Raw genomic sequence first — 18,391 nt, forward strand, 5'->3', positions numbered from 1 at the left:
ATCCCTCCAGCTGTGGATCATCTAGTGCTGAGTTTGCTTGTGTTTGGAATTCTTAGTATTTCCTGATCTATGGATTCCTAGTTTTCTGTAAACTGCTCTGTGGACTCTGAACTTTGTTTATCACCTGGGAAATCAAAATCAAAGCTTACACTGAGTTTTCTCTCTGCCTCCTGTCTTTGATTCTGTAAATAACAACAATCCACAAAGCTTATGACAATTATACTGTACTCTTCCATCAGTTCTGTCTTCAGTTAATAAAAACCATGCTCCATTGGACTGAGATCAGCTGATTTACTTGGCCACTGAAGAATAATTTCTTTGCAACATAAAGCTATGCTTTAGGTCATTATCCACGTGTACTGTGAAGCACGATCCAGTCTGTTGTGCAGCATGTGGCTGAATCTGAGTAGAGAGTAGCGCCTTGTACACTTTAGAATTCATCCTGCTACTTTTATCAACAGTCACGTCATCAATCACACACTAAAGACCTGATTCCACTGGCAGCCATCCCATGCTAAAGCATTGGCTCTGTCGTGTTTAACAGATGGTGTGCTGTGCTTTGGAACATGAGCAGTTCCTTTCATTCTCTTGCCATCATTATGGTACAATTTAATCTCTTTCTTGTATCAAAAGAATCTTTGCCAGAACCGATCAGCCTCTATTTTGTTTTACCAGACAAAGACTAATCTGGCCTTCTTGTTCTTGAGTGTAACCAGTGGTCTGCACCTTGTTGTAAACACACTATATTTCCATCCATGAAGGAATTTCTTGGTTGCAGACTTTAACTATCATTCACCTACCTCATCAAGAATGTTCTTATGTATGTATATGCTAGATGTAATGAAAATTATGCAGTCAGCCACTTTAGTTGTCTTCTGCAGTCTTTCAGGCCTTTTGGCCAGCACAGTCCTTCCTTTTAAGAATACTGAGTATTCTGAAGGCCAGTAATTACTGGGGGCTTTTGGGGGGCTTTTCAGCCTTGTTAACTTGCATCAGAATCTCTTTGGGCCATAATGAAAGATGCACTGAAAAGCTACTAAATACAAGTTAAACATTTGCCTGTAATGAAACAATGAGAACTGTGGCTTTAACTGTATGCTGACACTTACCTATGCATCTCAGAGTAGCTTTCTGCCACTCCCCGGAGCTCCCGCACACAGAGACGTTGCTTCCCCTCCAGCTGTGATATCCTGCCACGCAGCGGTGGATCACAACGCTTCTATTATGCCACACCACCTCTGAGTTGGCAAGAAAAGGAGCTGGGCCACATTTAGCTGGAAAATAGCAAGAGTGAATTGTTTAATGACTCAGAAATAGTGCTATTCATTGTTTTTTCAGCATGCACCTAAAGGAAACCAAAATCCTAGAAATAAAGAAAAATATTAAGACCCACAGAGCATGCAGGGACAAACAAATTAATAAGCAGCATGCAAACACGTAAACAGCATGCTAATAATCAGAAATAATCATGCTCCCACTGCTGAACAGATACAGAGAGATCGTTACTCTACCTTTGCACTTTATAGATACTTCCCCCCACTCTCCTGATAGTGAACATGTTGACATATTATTCCCACTCTCCTGGTAAAATCCTTCCATACACTCATACAGCACAGTGCTGCCCGGTGTGCTGTTGTGGCCCCACAGGAGGTTAGCGTGGGGGAGGGCTACTGGGGGACCACAGCTTATTTCTGTCTGACACACAGACATGAATGAGCACAGACTGTGGGCTATAAAGAAATGCAACAAGACAGACACACTGTCCAATCCTCCATTAAACATGCCTTTTTTTCCATAACAACGACAACAACAGCCCCTGAACATGCATTACGTAATAATCTGCACCTTCACACCACAGATCAATATCCTCCCATAGTCCGTTTTCTCCACATACTGAGTAGTTTCTCAGGCTCCTGGTGTAATATCCCTCTGCACACTGGTAATAAACCACACTACCAATGCGTGATGTGCCATCCCATAACATTTTAGCATTGGGTTTTAAAACAGGCTTCCAACAGTTGATTTCTACAACAAAAAGAAAGCTGGTCATTGTGGGTGATAATAGCTAGATGTATGTTGTCAGCAATGCTTCAGTGAGTTTTGAATTGTGTATGGTTAAACTGCACAGTGGTTTAAAATTACTTTACAGTAATGAACACACAAGTTTATAGTTAATTGTCACCTTGACAAAGGATAGGTGCTCCATCCCATTTTCCACCGGCACTACAAACAGATACATTCCCTGTTCCAGCATTGAGATATCCAGGTTTACACTGATAAATAACCTTTGAGCCCACAGTGGAAATTTTATCCCAGTGCATGACTGAATTAGGGATGAGTGGGGGCTTGCCACAGTCAACTTCTACAGATGAAAACAAATCTATCATTTAACAGAAGAAAATAAACAGTTATTTGTGTCTCGAGAGCGCCAGAAGAAAGATGTTACCTTTGCATGAGATATCTGGTTTTGTCCAGTAACCATTAATTGTGCACACTGAAACATTGTTTCCGTCGCTGTGATAAAATTCTTTTTTACAGTAGTAAATTACAGTGCTTCCTGGGGTGGAGCTACCTTTCCACACTTGTCCAGTGTGAGGCAGATTTGGAGGATTCCCACATAATATCTCTATGACGGGAAATGATACACAAGGGGAGTTATGGAGGATTATAAAAACAACTGAAAGCACAAGACATTTTAATTTACTTCGCAATAAGATCCATCCATCCATCCATCCATCCATCTTCATCCGCTTTATCCGGGGCCGGGTCGCAGGGGCAGCAGCCTAAGCAAAGAGGCCCAGACCTCCCTCTCCCCAGCCACCTCCTCCAGCTCATCCGGGGGAACACCAAGGCGTTCCCAGGCCAGCCGAGAGATATAATCTCTCCAGCGTGTCCTGGGTCTGCCCCGGGGCCTCCTCCCGGTGGGACATGCCTGGAACACCTCACCCAGGAGGCGCCCAGGGGGCATCCTTGTCAGATGCCCAAACCACCTCAGCTGGCTCCTTTCGATGTGGAGCAGCAGCGGCTCTACTCTGAGCCCCTCCCGGATGGCCGAACTTCTCACCCTATCTCTAAGGGAGATGCCAGCCACCCTTCGGAGGAAGCTCATTTCCGCCGCTTGTATCCGCGATCTCGTCCTTTCGGTCACTACCCACAGCTCGTGGCCATAGGTGAGGGTAGGGACGTAGATCGACCGGTAAATTGAGAGCTTCGCTTTTACACTCAGCTCCCTCTTCACCACGACGGACCGGTGCAGCGTCTGCATTACTGCAGCCCCAATCCGTCTGTCGATCTCCGGCTCCCTTCTCCCATCACTCGCGAACAAGACCCCGAGATACTTGAACTCCTCCACTTGGGGCAGGACCTCATCCCCGACCCGGAGTGGGCACTCCACCCTTTTTCCGGCTGAGAACCATGGCCTCAGATTTGGAGGTGCTGATCCTCATTCCCGCTGCTTCACACTCTGCTGCGAACCGCTCCAGTGCGAGCTGGAGGCCCTCACCCGATGAAGCCAACAGAACCACATCATCCGCAAAAATCAGAGATGAGATCCTGAGGCCACCAAAGCGAAAGCCCTCCGCCACTTGGCTGCGCCTAGAAATCCTGTCCATAAAAATTATGAACAGAACCGGTGACAAAGGGCAGCCCTGGCGGAGCCCATCACCCACCGGGAACGAGTCCGACTTATTGCCGGCAATGCGAACCAAGCTCTTGCAACGGTTGTATAGGGATCGAATGGCCCGTAGCAATGGGCCAGACACCCCATACTCCCGCAACACCTCCCACAGGACACCCCGAGGGACACGGTCGAATGCCTTCTCCAAGTCCACAAAACATATTCAATATGTTATTATCTTATTGCGATATTCAATATCGCAATAAGATATTGAACAATATAGTTTAGTTTGTCATAGCAAGATAAAAAGGGGTCTTAAAATCAAGTGACTTTTTAAAATTGGCAATTTACTGAGTGCCACCTTTAGAAAAAATCTCTTTAATCTTGAATTATCTCATTAAATCTCTACATTAAACCTTTATTTATTTATTTGTTGTTGTTTTTTTTCAAAAGTCCTTATGATGTTTTCCCATCTTCCTCCTCTTAGCCTGGTTCCATCACAGGCTTCTACCTGTTGAAAGAGGGTTTTTCTTTCCCACTGTCGCCAAGTGGTTAATATAAAGTGCCTTGAGGTGACAGTTGTTTTTTCGGTGCTATATAAAATTGAATTGAATTGAATAATTTAGAAAACAATCCATTGTTTGATTACCTTGGCATGACAAAGTTGGGGATGTCCACTGACCATTTTCCTGACAGGTGGATACATTATTTTCTCCTTTGTTATAGAAGCCATCTTTACAGAAATAGAGCACAGTGCTGCCAGGGGTGGAGTTATAACTCCACACCTGCCCAGTGAATTCAATTACAGGAGGATTTCCACACAAGATCTCTACAAGGAACGACAATCACCACAACAACGAAACACAAAAGATTCAGATTAATTCGGTCAGTCAATCATTTTCGATTAGAAATAGTCCTCATCAGCATGAAAGTACAGTGACAGTACCTCGGCAGAGCACAGATGGACCCGCCCACTGTCCAGCTGCAGTACAGATAGAGACATTTCCCTTTCCAACATTATGATATCCAGAGTTACACTGATAAACCACCTCAGTGCCCATCCTTGTGCTTTTATTCCACAGCAAGCGTGAGTGGGGGACGGCAGGTGGAGAACCACAGTCAACCTCTGGGAGCCAAAGTAGTGACATGCTGCGTGAAAATGTTTTCACCTGAAAATCTCCAACAACTCAAACTGATCCATTTCATAAACAATCCTGTCACTGGCTAAAACTCTCTGGATGTTGGAAAAACATGCAAATATGTTATTATTATTATTATTATTATTATTATTATTATTATTATTATTAAGCAAGTTTTTACATTAGTAAAAATAATGCATTAATACTCATAACAAGTATTAGAGTAACTTGTTTCAGCAAAAAAAAAACTAAACTAAACATTTTTTAGGTTTATAAGCATATTCGGAAGAAAATCAGCATTAATACACTCTCCATTCTGAACTGATGATAACAAATACTGCAGTATGTGAGTTTCATGTAAATACAAGCACAAAAATGTGACGCATGACTTTAAGGTTTTAGTCATTTCTGTTTATGGAATTTAACAAAACTTTCAGCACCAGGGGGCAGCATTTCTCCTGTGGATGTGTTCAGATATTTTCTGATATGTGCTGCTGTTTCTAATCTCTCTATTTCTTCATCAGGCTTTGCTTTTGTGTCCCTTGAATGAGTAGCCTGGAAAATAAAGGTTACATTCAAATGTATCTTGTGGTACCGATTGGTATCACGTGCGGCTCTCGTTCAGCTTCAGTTCATATCTCGCACATTTCATAGATGCTGTGGAAATAAAGTTATAGCGCTTGTTTCTTCACATCTGTTAAAAGTCATTGTTAATTTTGAGAGGGTTAACATATTTTTAAACACACAAATGTACAATAAGGACCTTTAATGATGAATTTTTAAATGGGTACCTCATCAAAAGTGACCCAAACAAAACAGTAATGAGCTTAATGATCCTGAAATCCTCTGAATAAGTAAAAATTTGGCAGATAATCACCTTGAGATTCACAGTGTTGTCTCCAGTGTTAGCATGAAAATATCAGTGAATGCATTTTAAAACACCTAATGTTAAGCAGAGCTGAACATCACAACAGCTACAAGCACCAAAGAGTTTCATTACCTTCACAGACCATGTTAGGTTTGCTCCACAGCCCCTCAGCACCACACACAGAGCTGTTGTCTCCCCTCCTCCACACAAAGCCTTCATCGCAGATGAATGTGGCCACGCTGCTGTACGTAGTTCCTGTGACTGACACTAGCACTGTGTCCTCCAGTAGTGCAGGTGGGCCACAGTTAACAACTGAGCAGAACAGGATTATACACAACTTAGGTTTACATCCAGCTTTTCTTTACAGCAACTGGTTGCATGGATTTAATTCAAGATTGACTGTCATTGTCTAAGGAGCTTGGTAAGAAAAGCGTCTGGACTTCTTTAAGTGTCCTGACGATGTTTCATCTCTCATCTGAGAGGCTTCTTCACTTCTAAGAGCAATTGTTCTCCATCTTACCTCACAACACCTACAGCATTTCCAAACACCTTGGGCCAGCAACTTCATAAACGCATGGCACAACATAGAGCAACCTTGACAGGTCAAGACTCAGCTGTACGTTTGCATCTAAAGGTCAAAGGTCACTCTTTCGAGGATGTCAGTGTTCACATTTTGGACAGAGAAGACAGATGAAAGAGGAGTGAAAGAAGCCATCTATGTCCACTGTGAACAACCATCTTTGAACAGAAGGCGGGGCTTACAACACCAACTGTCTGCCATCTATAATCCAGTTGTGAGATCCCTTCTCAGACGCCTTAACGCCCACTCACATCCTGGGTCATTTGTTCTCAATAAATCACATGACAGGGTGGGGTTAGGTTTCACAATGGGTTCACCGGAAACCTTGGCTGATTGTGACCCACACCCATTTTTACACCTTGGCTTGTGTGATTAGGGGTCCTGGGCCCTCTTTGGGACACTCCCAAAAGGGCTTAAAAATCTGGGAGTCTCCACCAATTGCTCTTAGAACTGAAGAAGCTTCTTGGATGAGATGTGAAATGTCTTCAAGAAACTTTTCTGTCCAAGCACCTTAGACTACCATGACCTGGATGACTGAGAACCTTCACATTGGCCTTCATTATAATATTAACCAGATAGTAGTGTGGCAGAGCCAAACCGAGAGCCATATATTTTTGACATTACACCAGAACTCTAGATGAGTGACAAAAAGTCATATAAATAAATATGAGCGCACCTTTGCAGGAAGCTTTGTCTCTCAGTGGGTTAAAGGGTTCTACTCCATTGTGGATTTTGTATCCAACCTGGCAGCTGCAATCAAAGCTGCCCTCAAGATTCCTGCATTGAGCTCCCTCTCCACACTGCCCTGTGATCCCGCACTCATCAATGTCTGCACAGCCAGAGAGATGAGCCAGAGAGATGAACACGTGGCTTAAAATTTGCTCATTTAATAATGTATTTCTAATATCATAGGTGTTGCTTAAAAAACCCTGGGTACAGCGCAAACTCACCCTGGCAGTGGGTGCCATCATTTGGGATGAAAACAGCCATGTTGTTAGAAGGGCTGTAGCCAGCCAGACAAGTACAGTAGTAGCTGCCAAAAGTGTTGTGACAAGTGGTGTGCTGGCCACAGATCTTAGTGGATCCTATCTGACACTCATCTTTGTCTGGAGAAACAAAGAAAATGATCAATAAGTATTTTTTTTCTGCAAGTCAAAGGTGTGGAAAAGGTCTATGGGAATAATTACCATTAGAGTTTATAGACATTTTCATAAACCCAAATAATGTGAGATAAGTAACTGCATGATAGAGTATTATGGTTAAAATATATACTTTTTAAAAGAATAAACTAAAAATTCAAGAATTTTAATAAATAAGTTGTTGTTTCAAATCTCACTAATGAAATTAGTATTGACCCTCTACAAAATACTTCTGTCGAGGATTTTTAAGAGATGGTGCAGAAAACTACATCTGTTCAGAAGGAAAAACAATCTTGGAATCTTACTGCATCTGTGCAAAATGAAATAGCTGCAATGGACAGATGTGAGGATATCAGTGGTTACACCTCTGTGGAGCAAAGAGGATGCAGGCTGTAAATCCTCTTTGTGCATGAGGGTGTAACCATCAGTTTCCTTGTATCTGTCCACTGCCAGCCAGTTTATTTTTTGTACAAAATCCGGCCAACTCTTCCAAGTTTATATGACTCCACATTTTGACTTAATCTATTTTTTTTTAAAAAAATGTTTTTTTTTAAATCTGGCCCGAATACTCATTCCTTTTAGTAGTATGTATTAATACAACTCTGTAATTATTTTTTTTTATACTTCTTACTTATTTCACGCCTTTATTAAACTTGCTAAGCGATTTCCATACCCTTCAGCATTAGTTGCATTTTGTGTTTTTGCTAATTATTAAATGTAATTTGATGCTAACATGCTAAATTAACATCACTGCGAGTATTAGTCCGTTCTAATTAGCATTTAGCTCAAATCACCTTTACCCAAGAACAACCCATATAGGTACAACCTCATAGAGCTGTGAGTATGGATTTAGACTGTGTCTAGTTTTGGCCTCTTGGATAGTAACTAAACCATTTCCATACCCCTCAGCATTAGCAGCATTTTGTGGGGTTTTTTTTTGCTAATAATCAAATGTAATATGATGCTAATGTGCTAAATAAGGATCACTGCGAGTATTAGCCAGTTCAGATTAGCATTTAGCTCAAATCACCATTACCCAAGAAAAGCCCATACAGGTACAACCTCATAAAGCTGTGAGTATGGATTAGACTCTGTCTAGTTTTGGCCTCTTTCTTATTCTATAATAAGAATATGTCTTATTATAGAATAAGACATATTCTATAATATGTCTTATTATAGAATATGTCTTATTCTATAATAAGACATATTCTATAATATGTCTTATTATAGAAAGTATAATAAGACATACCTTCAAGTGTCAGGAAGCAAGGGGTTGTTAACATACTGAGTAAAGCAACATGAGCATCATTTGGAACTATATTTGTAGCTTGTGAGCTGCTAAATACTCCATCATGCTCACCAGCTTATTAACCTCACCTGTGGCATAGCCAGCATAAAACATGGATATAGCTTCAGGCTAGGAAAATAAAGCCAATGAAACTTTGCCTTAACTCATGTAACTTCCAGACCTATTGAAGTCTTTCTGATGTGACCTCTATAAACAAGTTAAATTCTGTAAATACTTGTTTGGGGTCATATGGAATAAAAATGACATCTACTTTGTTAATTGTGGTCATACTCTGTTTTAAAATGATTGCCTGTGATATAAAACTTTGGCTAACACTTTGTCAATCAGACCGCCTCTTCTCCTCACATCCCTCATTTTACTGCCAAGATGCTGACAGTGGAGATGCACATGTGAAAACTGTACAACAGGTACGTGTAACGTTTTAGTCTATGGTTTGTGGGCTGTTTGGTTACATACTGTTTGATTGCTGTGCAGCAGCAGAGTGCTAACAGATCACTGCTGTTGCTAGAAATTATCCTGATGTTGGTGGTAAAAAACGATAAATTTGATGAAACCAAAATAGTTAGCATAAAGTCGTTAAAGAGCTGTTTGGAGTCTTGGAAAACTGTACAAGTGGATGCTGATTCGCTGTGGGTTTATCCCTATGAGCAGCCTCTTTTACATTACATAAAGTTACTTGATTAATTTTTAATATATTAACTGGAGCAGCAGTACAGAATTTATTTTTTCTTACCTTGACAGAAGGTTCTTCCATTTCCAACAAAGCCGTACTTGCAGTTACAAACTTTGCCCGAGCCATCTGACTTGTCGTCACACGTGGCATTAGCATGGCAGGTTGAGCACACATCCAACAGACTCTGACCCTCTGCTGGCTTACCTGAGAGGATAGAGAGGACTCTTCTCCAATTATCATGTTGATACTTAAAGTTGTTCATTATGTCCTATAAATCATACGTTGTAATTATAAAATCAGAATTGTGGGGAGAAAAACGTCACCAGGATTCTCACCTGAAAAAACGAAGAGCAGAAAGAACACAATCATGCTTTTGGTTCCTTCATCCATCCTTCCAGTCTCCCCGTGGACTTCACCCGACACAAAACCTCTTCGTCCTCATCTTCGTTTTTTCTATTTTTTTTATTTATTTATGTACTTCCTTCTTGTGCACCATTATTAAGCTGAGCGCATTTGATAACCAGAATTGTGAGTGGGTGAGCTGAGGTCACCCTGGGAAAGAAACTCCTTTTCTCAATGGTCCTCTAGCAGTTTTGTGGTTTTAGCTGTCATCGTCTGGCATGTTCAGTTACTACTCGCATCTGCAGATGATACGTTCACTACTCACAGTGGACTGCCCACTCAGCTGTGGGAGCTGATAACAGCTATATTTGGCCCCATAAACCTGCTGAATTTCCTCTTAAAAACATGGTGTCACTTTGTAACAGTTAGTGTTGTGCATATTAAACTCCTCATTACACCAGTTTGGTGTTAACCACTGACACAGCTCTTATGGATTCATGAAGGTTAAGTGCAGTTTACCCGATGCTAAGTGACGGCTGACTTAGATTAGACTCCATAAATATATAAGTGGTGTTTTAAATTTTTGTATTTATGTTGAAACTAGGGGTCTGCAGTGGGTGATGTGGAAGGGGGAGATAAGTCTGATGAGCTCCTATCTCTCTGCCCAGCAGGGTCCTAACTGGGGTTTTCTGTCACTCAAATTAGTAAGCTAAACTCTTCACAGCTGTGGCTCTGTGTGTGTGTGTGTGTGTGTTTATATATTCACGGGCCAGTTTTAGACATTTATGTCCAAACTAAAGATCAAAGTGAAAACTGCGTTTGTGTGAGCACACATCAGGTCTGGATAATCACAAAACCATTAGTTTAGTCAAACATCACGGAAGTGACCCCTTTGAACAAATGAGTAACATCACGTGGAAAAGAGAGAAAATAAAAAATAAATGAATAAAAAACTGAATAAACTTACAATCCGATAGTACATGATTGTTTAAATACACAGTTTATATAATTTTCTCCTCAAACATTTCACATTTTTCCCAAAAGATTGATTCTGTTCATCTGGACGTAGCGTTTTCAGTGGGAGAAATGTTTCGTCACTCATCCAAGTGACTTCTTCAGTCTCAGCTGACGGCAGGTTTCCCCAAACTTATAAACAGTAGATTTCTACAGTGACTGAAACCAGCCCACTGCATGAACAATGGGCTGTGAGGTCAGTTCCTTGATCATTAATATGCAAATTCTCATGACGAATGATCAACAACCACTGATCAGTGGCCAGAAGTACCATTCACAGAGAGTTGGGGAATGGCTTTAATCACAGCATTGTAAGATGGTCAAAGATGTACCTTTAGGCCCCCTCCTCGATTCAGAGATGGTCTTTCCCTTTTCACGTAAATGGCCTCATGACTCCGTGCTCAAACCAGCGTTCCTCCCCATTCAGGATGTGTACATCCTCATCATTGAAAGAGTGTCCACTGGCTGGTAAGTGTAAATAGGAAACTTTTTGGGATTTGCTTACCTGGATGATTGAGCATGCATCAAAACATTTTAAATTTTACTACTCAAAACAATACTGAATTTATACTTCTTTATACTTGGTCCTTAGTAAACAAATGCAAAATGTCCAACCGTTATGAATAAATAACAATCATATTTATGTAAGTCTATGGGACATACAATATATGTAAAACATGAACAAGTGTTTTTCATTTCTTTTCCATAAGTTCCCTCAAGTCTGAGGGGAAAGAGTATTTAGCAAGGTTTCAAATGATGTAAACATCCAAATAGTTCCTTTTAAAACTGAGCTTCCTCAATAAAACATGCACAAACGAACAATAAACCATGTAAAGAAGCAGACTAAAAGTTCAAGCTTGTCTCAGCCTCAAACTCATCATGTGACAAGCATGTGTTCGACCCCTGAACTGAAGACAGGCCTCTTACACATGAAAACGTGCATAAACATGCTAATTTATTCCTGATATTGGTAATTCCTTATCATCAGCAGATTAGACTTGAAACTCTCAAGTCTCCAGACAGCTGATAACAAGCTGGCTAAACAACAACAGCTGGTTAAAAACTAACATTATAAGTTAACCAGCTAATGTTAGGGCAAGTGCCCTAAAAACACAGCCATTTACGTCCACTGTGAGCGACCATCTTTGAACAGAGGCGGTGGTTTACGACACCAACTGTCTGCCATCTATAATCCAGTTTTGAGATCCCTTCCCAGATGCCTTAACGCCCACTCACATCCTGGGCCATCTGACCTCAGGAAATCACATGATAGGGTGGGGCCAGGTTTCACAATGAGCTCACCCGAAACCCTGGCTGATTGTGACCCACACCCGCTTTCACATCTTGGCTCATGTGATTAGGTAGAGGATCATCCTGGACTCTCCACCATTGACCCTTAGAACTGAAGAAGCTTCTCGGATGAGAGGTGAAACGTCTTCAAGCAACTCAAAGAAGTCCAGACGCTTTTCTTTCCAAGCTCCTTAGACCCCTAAAAACACAGTTTTCCTCTGATAAACAGTTTGATTACATTCTCACATTGTATGAGAGAGCAGACCCTAACAGAGGCTCAAAGCAGTGCTTTCTGACAGAAAAGTTAAAGATATCCTCAAGAACTCACCTCAGAAATACTACCATAGGACAGAATTTAGCATTGCTGTCTCGTCGACTCTTTTTGGACTCCTTTCACAAAGGTCTTCAGCCTCTTCCAAAGCAAATAGACGTGGCTACATATTGACAGCTGAAATAAACAGGGGATTGACAGCCTAGACTCTCTACAGATAAACAGTGGCCAGAGCTGATTGTTCTACAGCAGCTACTGTAGCTAGGATTATGCACTTGAATTGAAAGGGTAACAAAATATAATCCAGTTGACTGCAATTTACTGACATCTAGTGGTGAGATTTTACACACTGTACCTTTAAAATAATCCCAAAGGTTAACTCCAGACAGTCTCAAAGAATCAAGTCTGTCTGAATTTGTCCTTCTTTACAGATCGTTTACATTTGTATCAGTCAGGCTCTCACTATAAATCACATCAAGAGCAGAAAATAATCACTCACTAGCTCCGTTCTGGTGTGAGAGTAGCACAACTGGACATCATGCATACCTTGTGCTTTCAGGTAGCTGCTGAATAAAAACAGCAGATGAGAATGCACTGGCTCCTGCATTATCACACAAAAAAAATCGTAGTGTAATAGCCAGAGAAGTTCATGGACACAGCGCATGTAAGGAAAAAAGGGTTGTATCTTAAAGAAACACACAGTTTGTATCTTTGAGTTCTGACAAATGTGTTTCACATATTCCTTCCAAATAAAAATAACACTCAGGTGGCACTCAGTTATTTTTGCCTACGCCAGCTGTTGATGAGCACTGAACCATTGCGCCAACATATTTTATGGCGAGGGAACAATGCAGTTAAAAAGAGGATCTATTTGTAAAAACAACACAGGATCCAGGGCAACCTAAACCTAAGACTCTCTCTGCATGATCAGTCATTGTGATCTTTGTGCACTGCTGTTACAATTATTAAAGGTAGAGTTATCTCAAATGGACAAAATGAAACTGGGACATTAGTAATATAAGTAGGCGGGACATTTTAATACTGAAATTTCTTTTATTTTTTGTTAGCACCTGATATTTCAAGAATCGGCCATTTATTGCAGAAACATGCATGTATCAAATCGTTCTTACTGTAACTTTTATCAAATGCACCATACTGTTTCATACATTTCATATTTATAATGAAAAAGCAGTTTGACTGAAACACATTAGTGGTTGATGTTTGAACATGAACATGTTTTGCTGGTTGCTAAAAAAAAGCATGTCAGGAATGTAATCTTCTTCTGCTTCCCATACCACGAGTGACTGCTCAGGTTTCTATCACAGACAGTATCACAGTTCATATGATGGACACAAAGCTGTGCTGGTTTTCAAAGCTGAGATCCTGAAGGGTCATAAAAGTGTGCACAAACAGCAGCTTTTCTTTTCATGTGCAGCATCAGGCTCCTCAGGAGGAGGCGCGTCAGGAGCAGATGTTTCCTTGTACTCTGACACTGAACCGCTGGAGGTGGACAAAAGCCTGCTGCACACCAGGTCTGCAGCTTTTCCATCCATCAAGGACACATCTGTCACTGTTTTCTCTCTTAGCGACATGTCCCCGTCTTCATCATCATCTATGAGCACAAACTCCTTGAGATAAACCATCCCCACTCCGTGGAGACTGCGGCTCTCTGCTGACTCCTCCGTACTGCGTCCATCCACAAACGTCAGAGTTGAAGTCTCTGTCAGGGTCTCATGTGGGTCTGTTGAGTTGTCTTCTGGCCCCGAGCAGCCCTGGCTGCTTGACTCCATCGTCCTTATGAAGCTCCTGTGGCCAATCTCGTCTTTCGTGCTGCGCTTTTCTTTGTGGCTGATGGAGTTGATGTCTGGATCGGTGGCACTAGCTCGGCTGGAGAGCTGGTCTCTCCTGGGATGAGAACTGTTTTCTGCAGCATGACCATTTCCAGAATGCATCTTGAAGGCCACCTTCTCATAGTCATGGTAGACCTGCACACTGCTGCTCCCTGTTGGGGAAGAAATGGGGATGCTGGCAGTGTTTCCTTTTCCTTGCTTCTTCATGTAAATCTCTTTCACACTGAGACCAAACAAAAAAAACTGGAGGTTAGTCTCTGACCTTAGAAACTAGTCTGTTCACTGAGGATGACTGCAAGACATTATTTATGTAACACCAGCTCACAACAACAGACATCTGGGGCTAGTTTATTTTGTGAGCCTAAAACAATATAGAATAATCCAGTAAATAGGCCTTCCTTTTTCTTTAACAATAAGAGAATATTTAGCAAACAATAAATACTAATATAATAATTTTAAGATTACTATTACATAGTAAACAAAATGGTCTAAATCAGCAGTCCCCAACCCCGGGCCTCAGACTGGTACCGGGCCGCGAGAGTTGAGGCTCAGGTGTGAAATGTATAGTTTTCAGGGTTTTTAATCGGTTTTCAGCGTTATTTTGTTATCGTTTTTATCGTTTACTCGGTTTTCCTTGGTCTTTTCACGTGTGTTATGAATAAATTCTTTTTTTCGGTACTGGTACTAGTTTTATTTTGTTGTATTTATCCGCGACACCTTAAAGGCCGGTCCGTGAAAATATTGTCGGGCATAAACTGGTCCGTGGCGCAAAAAAGGTTGGGGACCGCTGGTCTAAATGATTAAATTATGACATCCCTGCTTTTGGAGTCTGCATTGTATATAACGGGAAAATTGTTTTTTCTTTGCAGATTCTAGAAAAAGCAATACAGTTCACTTTAGGAGCCCAAATACCTTTGACCCAGAAAACTGGGGTTTGTGCCCTGAATTGTATCATTATTTTATGTATATTGTGTTCATTCTTTTCTAGTCTTTTAAGACTTATGAAATCTGTAAAAAAATAAAAATTAAAAAAAAAAAAGTCTTTGTTCACCTGGACGGGTATTTTATCTTTTAGCTGTAATACAACTGTATGAATCTGATGAATTTCCACCAAAGAAATTAATTGATGCCAATGTCAAGAAAGTGTCAAGAACATGGCACTACAAAATTACTGGCCCTCTGACATCTGAGGGTCTGTGAAGATCCAGCACAGGAAACAGTGATGTGCAGAGCATCACCTGACTTAACTGCTTCCCACAGAAATGCTCCAAACTCCTCAAGCAAACAAACTGGCATCATGACCAACATGGACACTGATGTATATTAAAATGCTTGATAGTATAATTAAACCCTCTGACAGGAAACAGTTTTTTTCTCTTGAAGGGAAGGAGTATGTAATCGTTTCCATTTGTTTGTCTGTCTGTTCGTTATCGGTCCAGTGACCACAGTTTTAAAGATATTTTAAATGTTGTCTATCTAGACTGGCTAAACATTTAACCTCGACCTTCACTGTTAGTGCCCACGGTCGAAGTTGACCTTGAAGAAGAAAAAAAAAAGAAACCATGGCTGGTGTCACATATCTAGTTATTACTAAAATCTGAATAAAGGTGCTGCGACATGATTTGAGGTCAACAAAATTTACCCCTACTTTATTTAATTAATTTTTGAATTATTAATGCACAATTACAAACTGACTACATCGTGCAGTTACATTATAGTACAGTGTTCTGCTAACAGTGTAACTGGGGCAACAAATAGTGGACTTGTATTATGCACTGGCCTCTCTGAATAAATAAAAGAAGCCGTTACTTTTAAAGGAAGCAAAAATAACCTGAATTCCCGAAGGACCGGCTCTGTGAAGGTGGAGACAGATGAAGGCCTCAAAAGTGCTTTAACAAACCAAGGAAAGTGAGTGTTTGATCTCTTTTAAACACACCTTCCTCCTCCCCTGCTGCCACACAGAAACATTTCAGATGAAGTGATAAAGGCACTGATCATCAGAACATCCTGGAAATCTGCCATCCTGCTTATGGGCGTGGAATGCTGACAGATTCATGTCAGTGGGCAAATCTTCAAGCTTTAGTCCCGTTTTAAAGAAAGGACAAGCGCAAACAAATGCAAATGGGAATATGCAATAAATATGCACACTGGAAACTGTATTGAAAGACTTTTCTAGAGGAGCGATTTATACCTCTGTGTGCTAAATGCGCTGCACTCTGCACAGGAGCTTTACAAACTGACCCTCTTACACTTGACTGACTCCTGCAAGACAGAATTGGGACTCTATAAATGAATAATATCTGCAGTGTACATGTTGGAGTGGGAATGCTCCAGTTTGTAGAGGTGACTGAGCGAGAACAAGAACAGATGAAAAATAGATAATGTTTTAAACACGTTCATTGGTTTATGGCTTTAGCTTCACATGGCTGGCGACTCCTTTTGTCTCAGCAGTGAGTACGAGCAGCCTGGGAGAAGCTTTATCTCTGGGAGGAGGAACTATGTGGCACAGCCAGGAGAAAATAGACAATTTAATATCACAGAGTTGACTTTTTAAAAATGTTTGGCAGTATCGAGTACACTTAATGTATGATGATGGCTATTTGAATGCTAACATTACTTAAAACTGTCCTTTACACATCAAACACACAACTGATGCAACAATGAACATCCACATTTCTGTAAAAATACACATCAATTTAATAAAAACATGCCTTTACCTTAAGCTTTAAGCCTGAACTCTTCCCCAGGTCGATGTAAGGAAAATCACATGGCATAGATGGGATGATCAAGCGCGCTTCCTCCTGCTCTGCTGTGCCGCTGGCAAAACTGATGTCTCCTGCTTGCAGAGTATTCCTTGTGGTCTACAAACAAGAAATCCTTCACACGCGCCCTCCCCTCATCGTATCCACTACAACTGCTCACAGCTGTAGCTGCACAGAGGCAGGCACAGACTCGACGCACTCACACCAGAACCTGTGTGTGCGTCTCTTATTTTAAACTTTGTGATTTTCTAATGGATTGACCTTTATATAGATTCTGCTTCACATGTTAACCACCCAGAGTTGACTTTTGAGTTTTCGTTAAATTAGAAATAGCAAAAAGGCAAACACCACCCAAAACAAGGAAATGAAGAAATGAAGAAAGGTTAATTTATTGCACATTATTTGCCATTTTGGAGAATATGCTAACGTGCTTATGCGCAGACAGTTAATAACAATATTAAAATAGACACCGCTTATACAGTGAATACAGGTAGTTTTTAATTAAAATCAAAATGTCAATCTAAAGTAAAACATTTACAAAAGGATTTAAAAAAATCATTTTCTTTAGTCCCGTCTGTAATTTTGCTCTCAAATCCATTTCCTGACTGCAAACTGATTTTTTTGCCCTGATTGCAAAACAGACAAACGAGCTAAAAATGTGCAACTCAATAACTTACTGTCATGGTCCTGGGTCGTTGACCCAGTGTTTTGAGTTTATTGTTATTATTTTCCAGTTTCTGCTGTTTTGCATTTCTTCTTATGGTTTGAGTTGTGTGTTTAGCGTTTCTATCATCCCTACCTGTGTCCTTCCTCTGTGTCCTGGTTGTGTCCCCGAGTTGGTATTGTGAAACAGTCTGTGAGTTTCCTGTTTTACTTTGTAGGTTTGTGTCTCGTTATGCCCATTAGTTCCAGCTGTGTCCCCTCCTGTGTGCCATTTCCTGATTACCTGGTGTGTGTATTTATACTGCGTGTCTGCCTGCGCTCCTTGTCTTGTCGTCTGTGTTTCTCTGCATCATTTTGGTATATTGCCGTGTCCCTCTGTTCCTCGCTTTGTGGCCTCGCCTCCTCGCTTTGTGGCCTCGCCTCCTCGCTTTGTGGCCTCGCCTCCTCGCTTTGTGGCCTCGCCTCCTCGCCTTGTGGCCTCGCCTCCTCGCTTTGTGGCCTCGCCTTGGGTTTTTCACCTTAAATAAATCTCCACTGCCATCTGCATCTTGGGTCCTCTTTCATTCCATCACACGACTGCTGCCCAGCCGTGACAGTTACTTCTTATATTGTCTAATCTACCCCGATCCCTTAATAGCTCTAAAAACATTTTTTATATTTTAGTTTTATTTACCAAAATGATAATAGTGATAATAATTTGAAGTCAAACTAGTCCTTTTGATCAGTGACTGCATAAATATTGTCTTCTCATTCATGTGTTATCCAACCTATATTCTATCCTCTGTCACTTCAGTGCGATAAGATAAAACCAGCAGAGCGCTAACTTTTACTGGAGCTGGCAGTGAAGTCGGATCATACCTGCAGTCCCTTCCTGA

At 41.0% G+C, this 18,391-nt stretch overlaps 2 protein-coding genes across 8 annotated transcripts in view; both read right to left on the reverse strand.

Annotated features, from left to right (window-relative positions):
* susd1 (sushi domain containing 1) overlaps positions 1 to 9,778 on the reverse strand; it is an 11,848-nt gene extending 2,070 nt beyond the window's left edge. Inside the window, exons 1-12 of one of the 2 annotated variants that reach the window (XM_085180778.1) lie at positions 9,660 to 9,778; positions 9,385 to 9,528; positions 7,154 to 7,309; positions 6,880 to 7,032; positions 5,756 to 5,935; positions 4,563 to 4,742; positions 4,266 to 4,445; positions 2,447 to 2,626; positions 2,183 to 2,362; positions 1,846 to 2,025; positions 1,512 to 1,691; positions 1,110 to 1,274 (exon numbers count right to left, since the gene is read on the reverse strand). In XM_085180778.1, coding sequence (XP_085036904.1) covers positions 1,110 to 1,274; positions 1,512 to 1,691; positions 1,846 to 2,025; positions 2,183 to 2,362; positions 2,447 to 2,626; positions 4,266 to 4,445; positions 4,563 to 4,742; positions 5,756 to 5,935; positions 6,880 to 7,032; positions 7,154 to 7,309; positions 9,385 to 9,528; positions 9,660 to 9,714 — 1,933 coding nt within the window. In that variant the 5' untranslated portion in view covers positions 9,715 to 9,778. The other variant, XM_085180779.1, reaches the window with a different exon arrangement.
* On the reverse strand, positions 9,772 to 17,823 carry LOC146507285 (uncharacterized). 6 transcript variants are annotated; one of them, XM_085180783.1, is made up of 4 exons: positions 17,653 to 17,814; positions 16,809 to 16,952; positions 16,026 to 16,168; positions 9,772 to 14,314 (listed from the first exon to the last, which is right to left on the reverse strand). In XM_085180783.1, exon 4 carries the CDS (start codon positions 14,296 to 14,298, stop codon positions 13,633 to 13,635), a length of 666 nt encoding a protein of 221 aa, XP_085036909.1. In that variant the 5' UTR covers positions 14,299 to 14,314; positions 16,026 to 16,168; positions 16,809 to 16,952; positions 17,653 to 17,814; the 3' UTR covers positions 9,772 to 13,632. The 6 variants fall into 6 exon arrangements, 4 of the variants coding, with proteins under 4 accessions (XP_085036909.1, XP_085036910.1, XP_085036908.1 ...); XM_085180784.1 differs by lacking the exon at positions 16,026 to 16,168; XM_085180782.1 differs by lacking the exon at positions 16,026 to 16,168 and having other exon boundaries at positions 9,772 to 14,306; positions 16,799 to 16,952; positions 17,653 to 17,813.
* Positions 17,824 to 18,391: the final 568 nt, after the last annotated feature.

The sequence above is a fragment of the Neolamprologus multifasciatus genome, chromosome 12, assembly GCF_963576455.1.
Source record: "Neolamprologus multifasciatus chromosome 12, fNeoMul1.2, whole genome shotgun sequence".
Lineage (NCBI taxonomy): Eukaryota > Metazoa > Chordata > Actinopteri > Cichliformes > Cichlidae > Neolamprologus > Neolamprologus multifasciatus.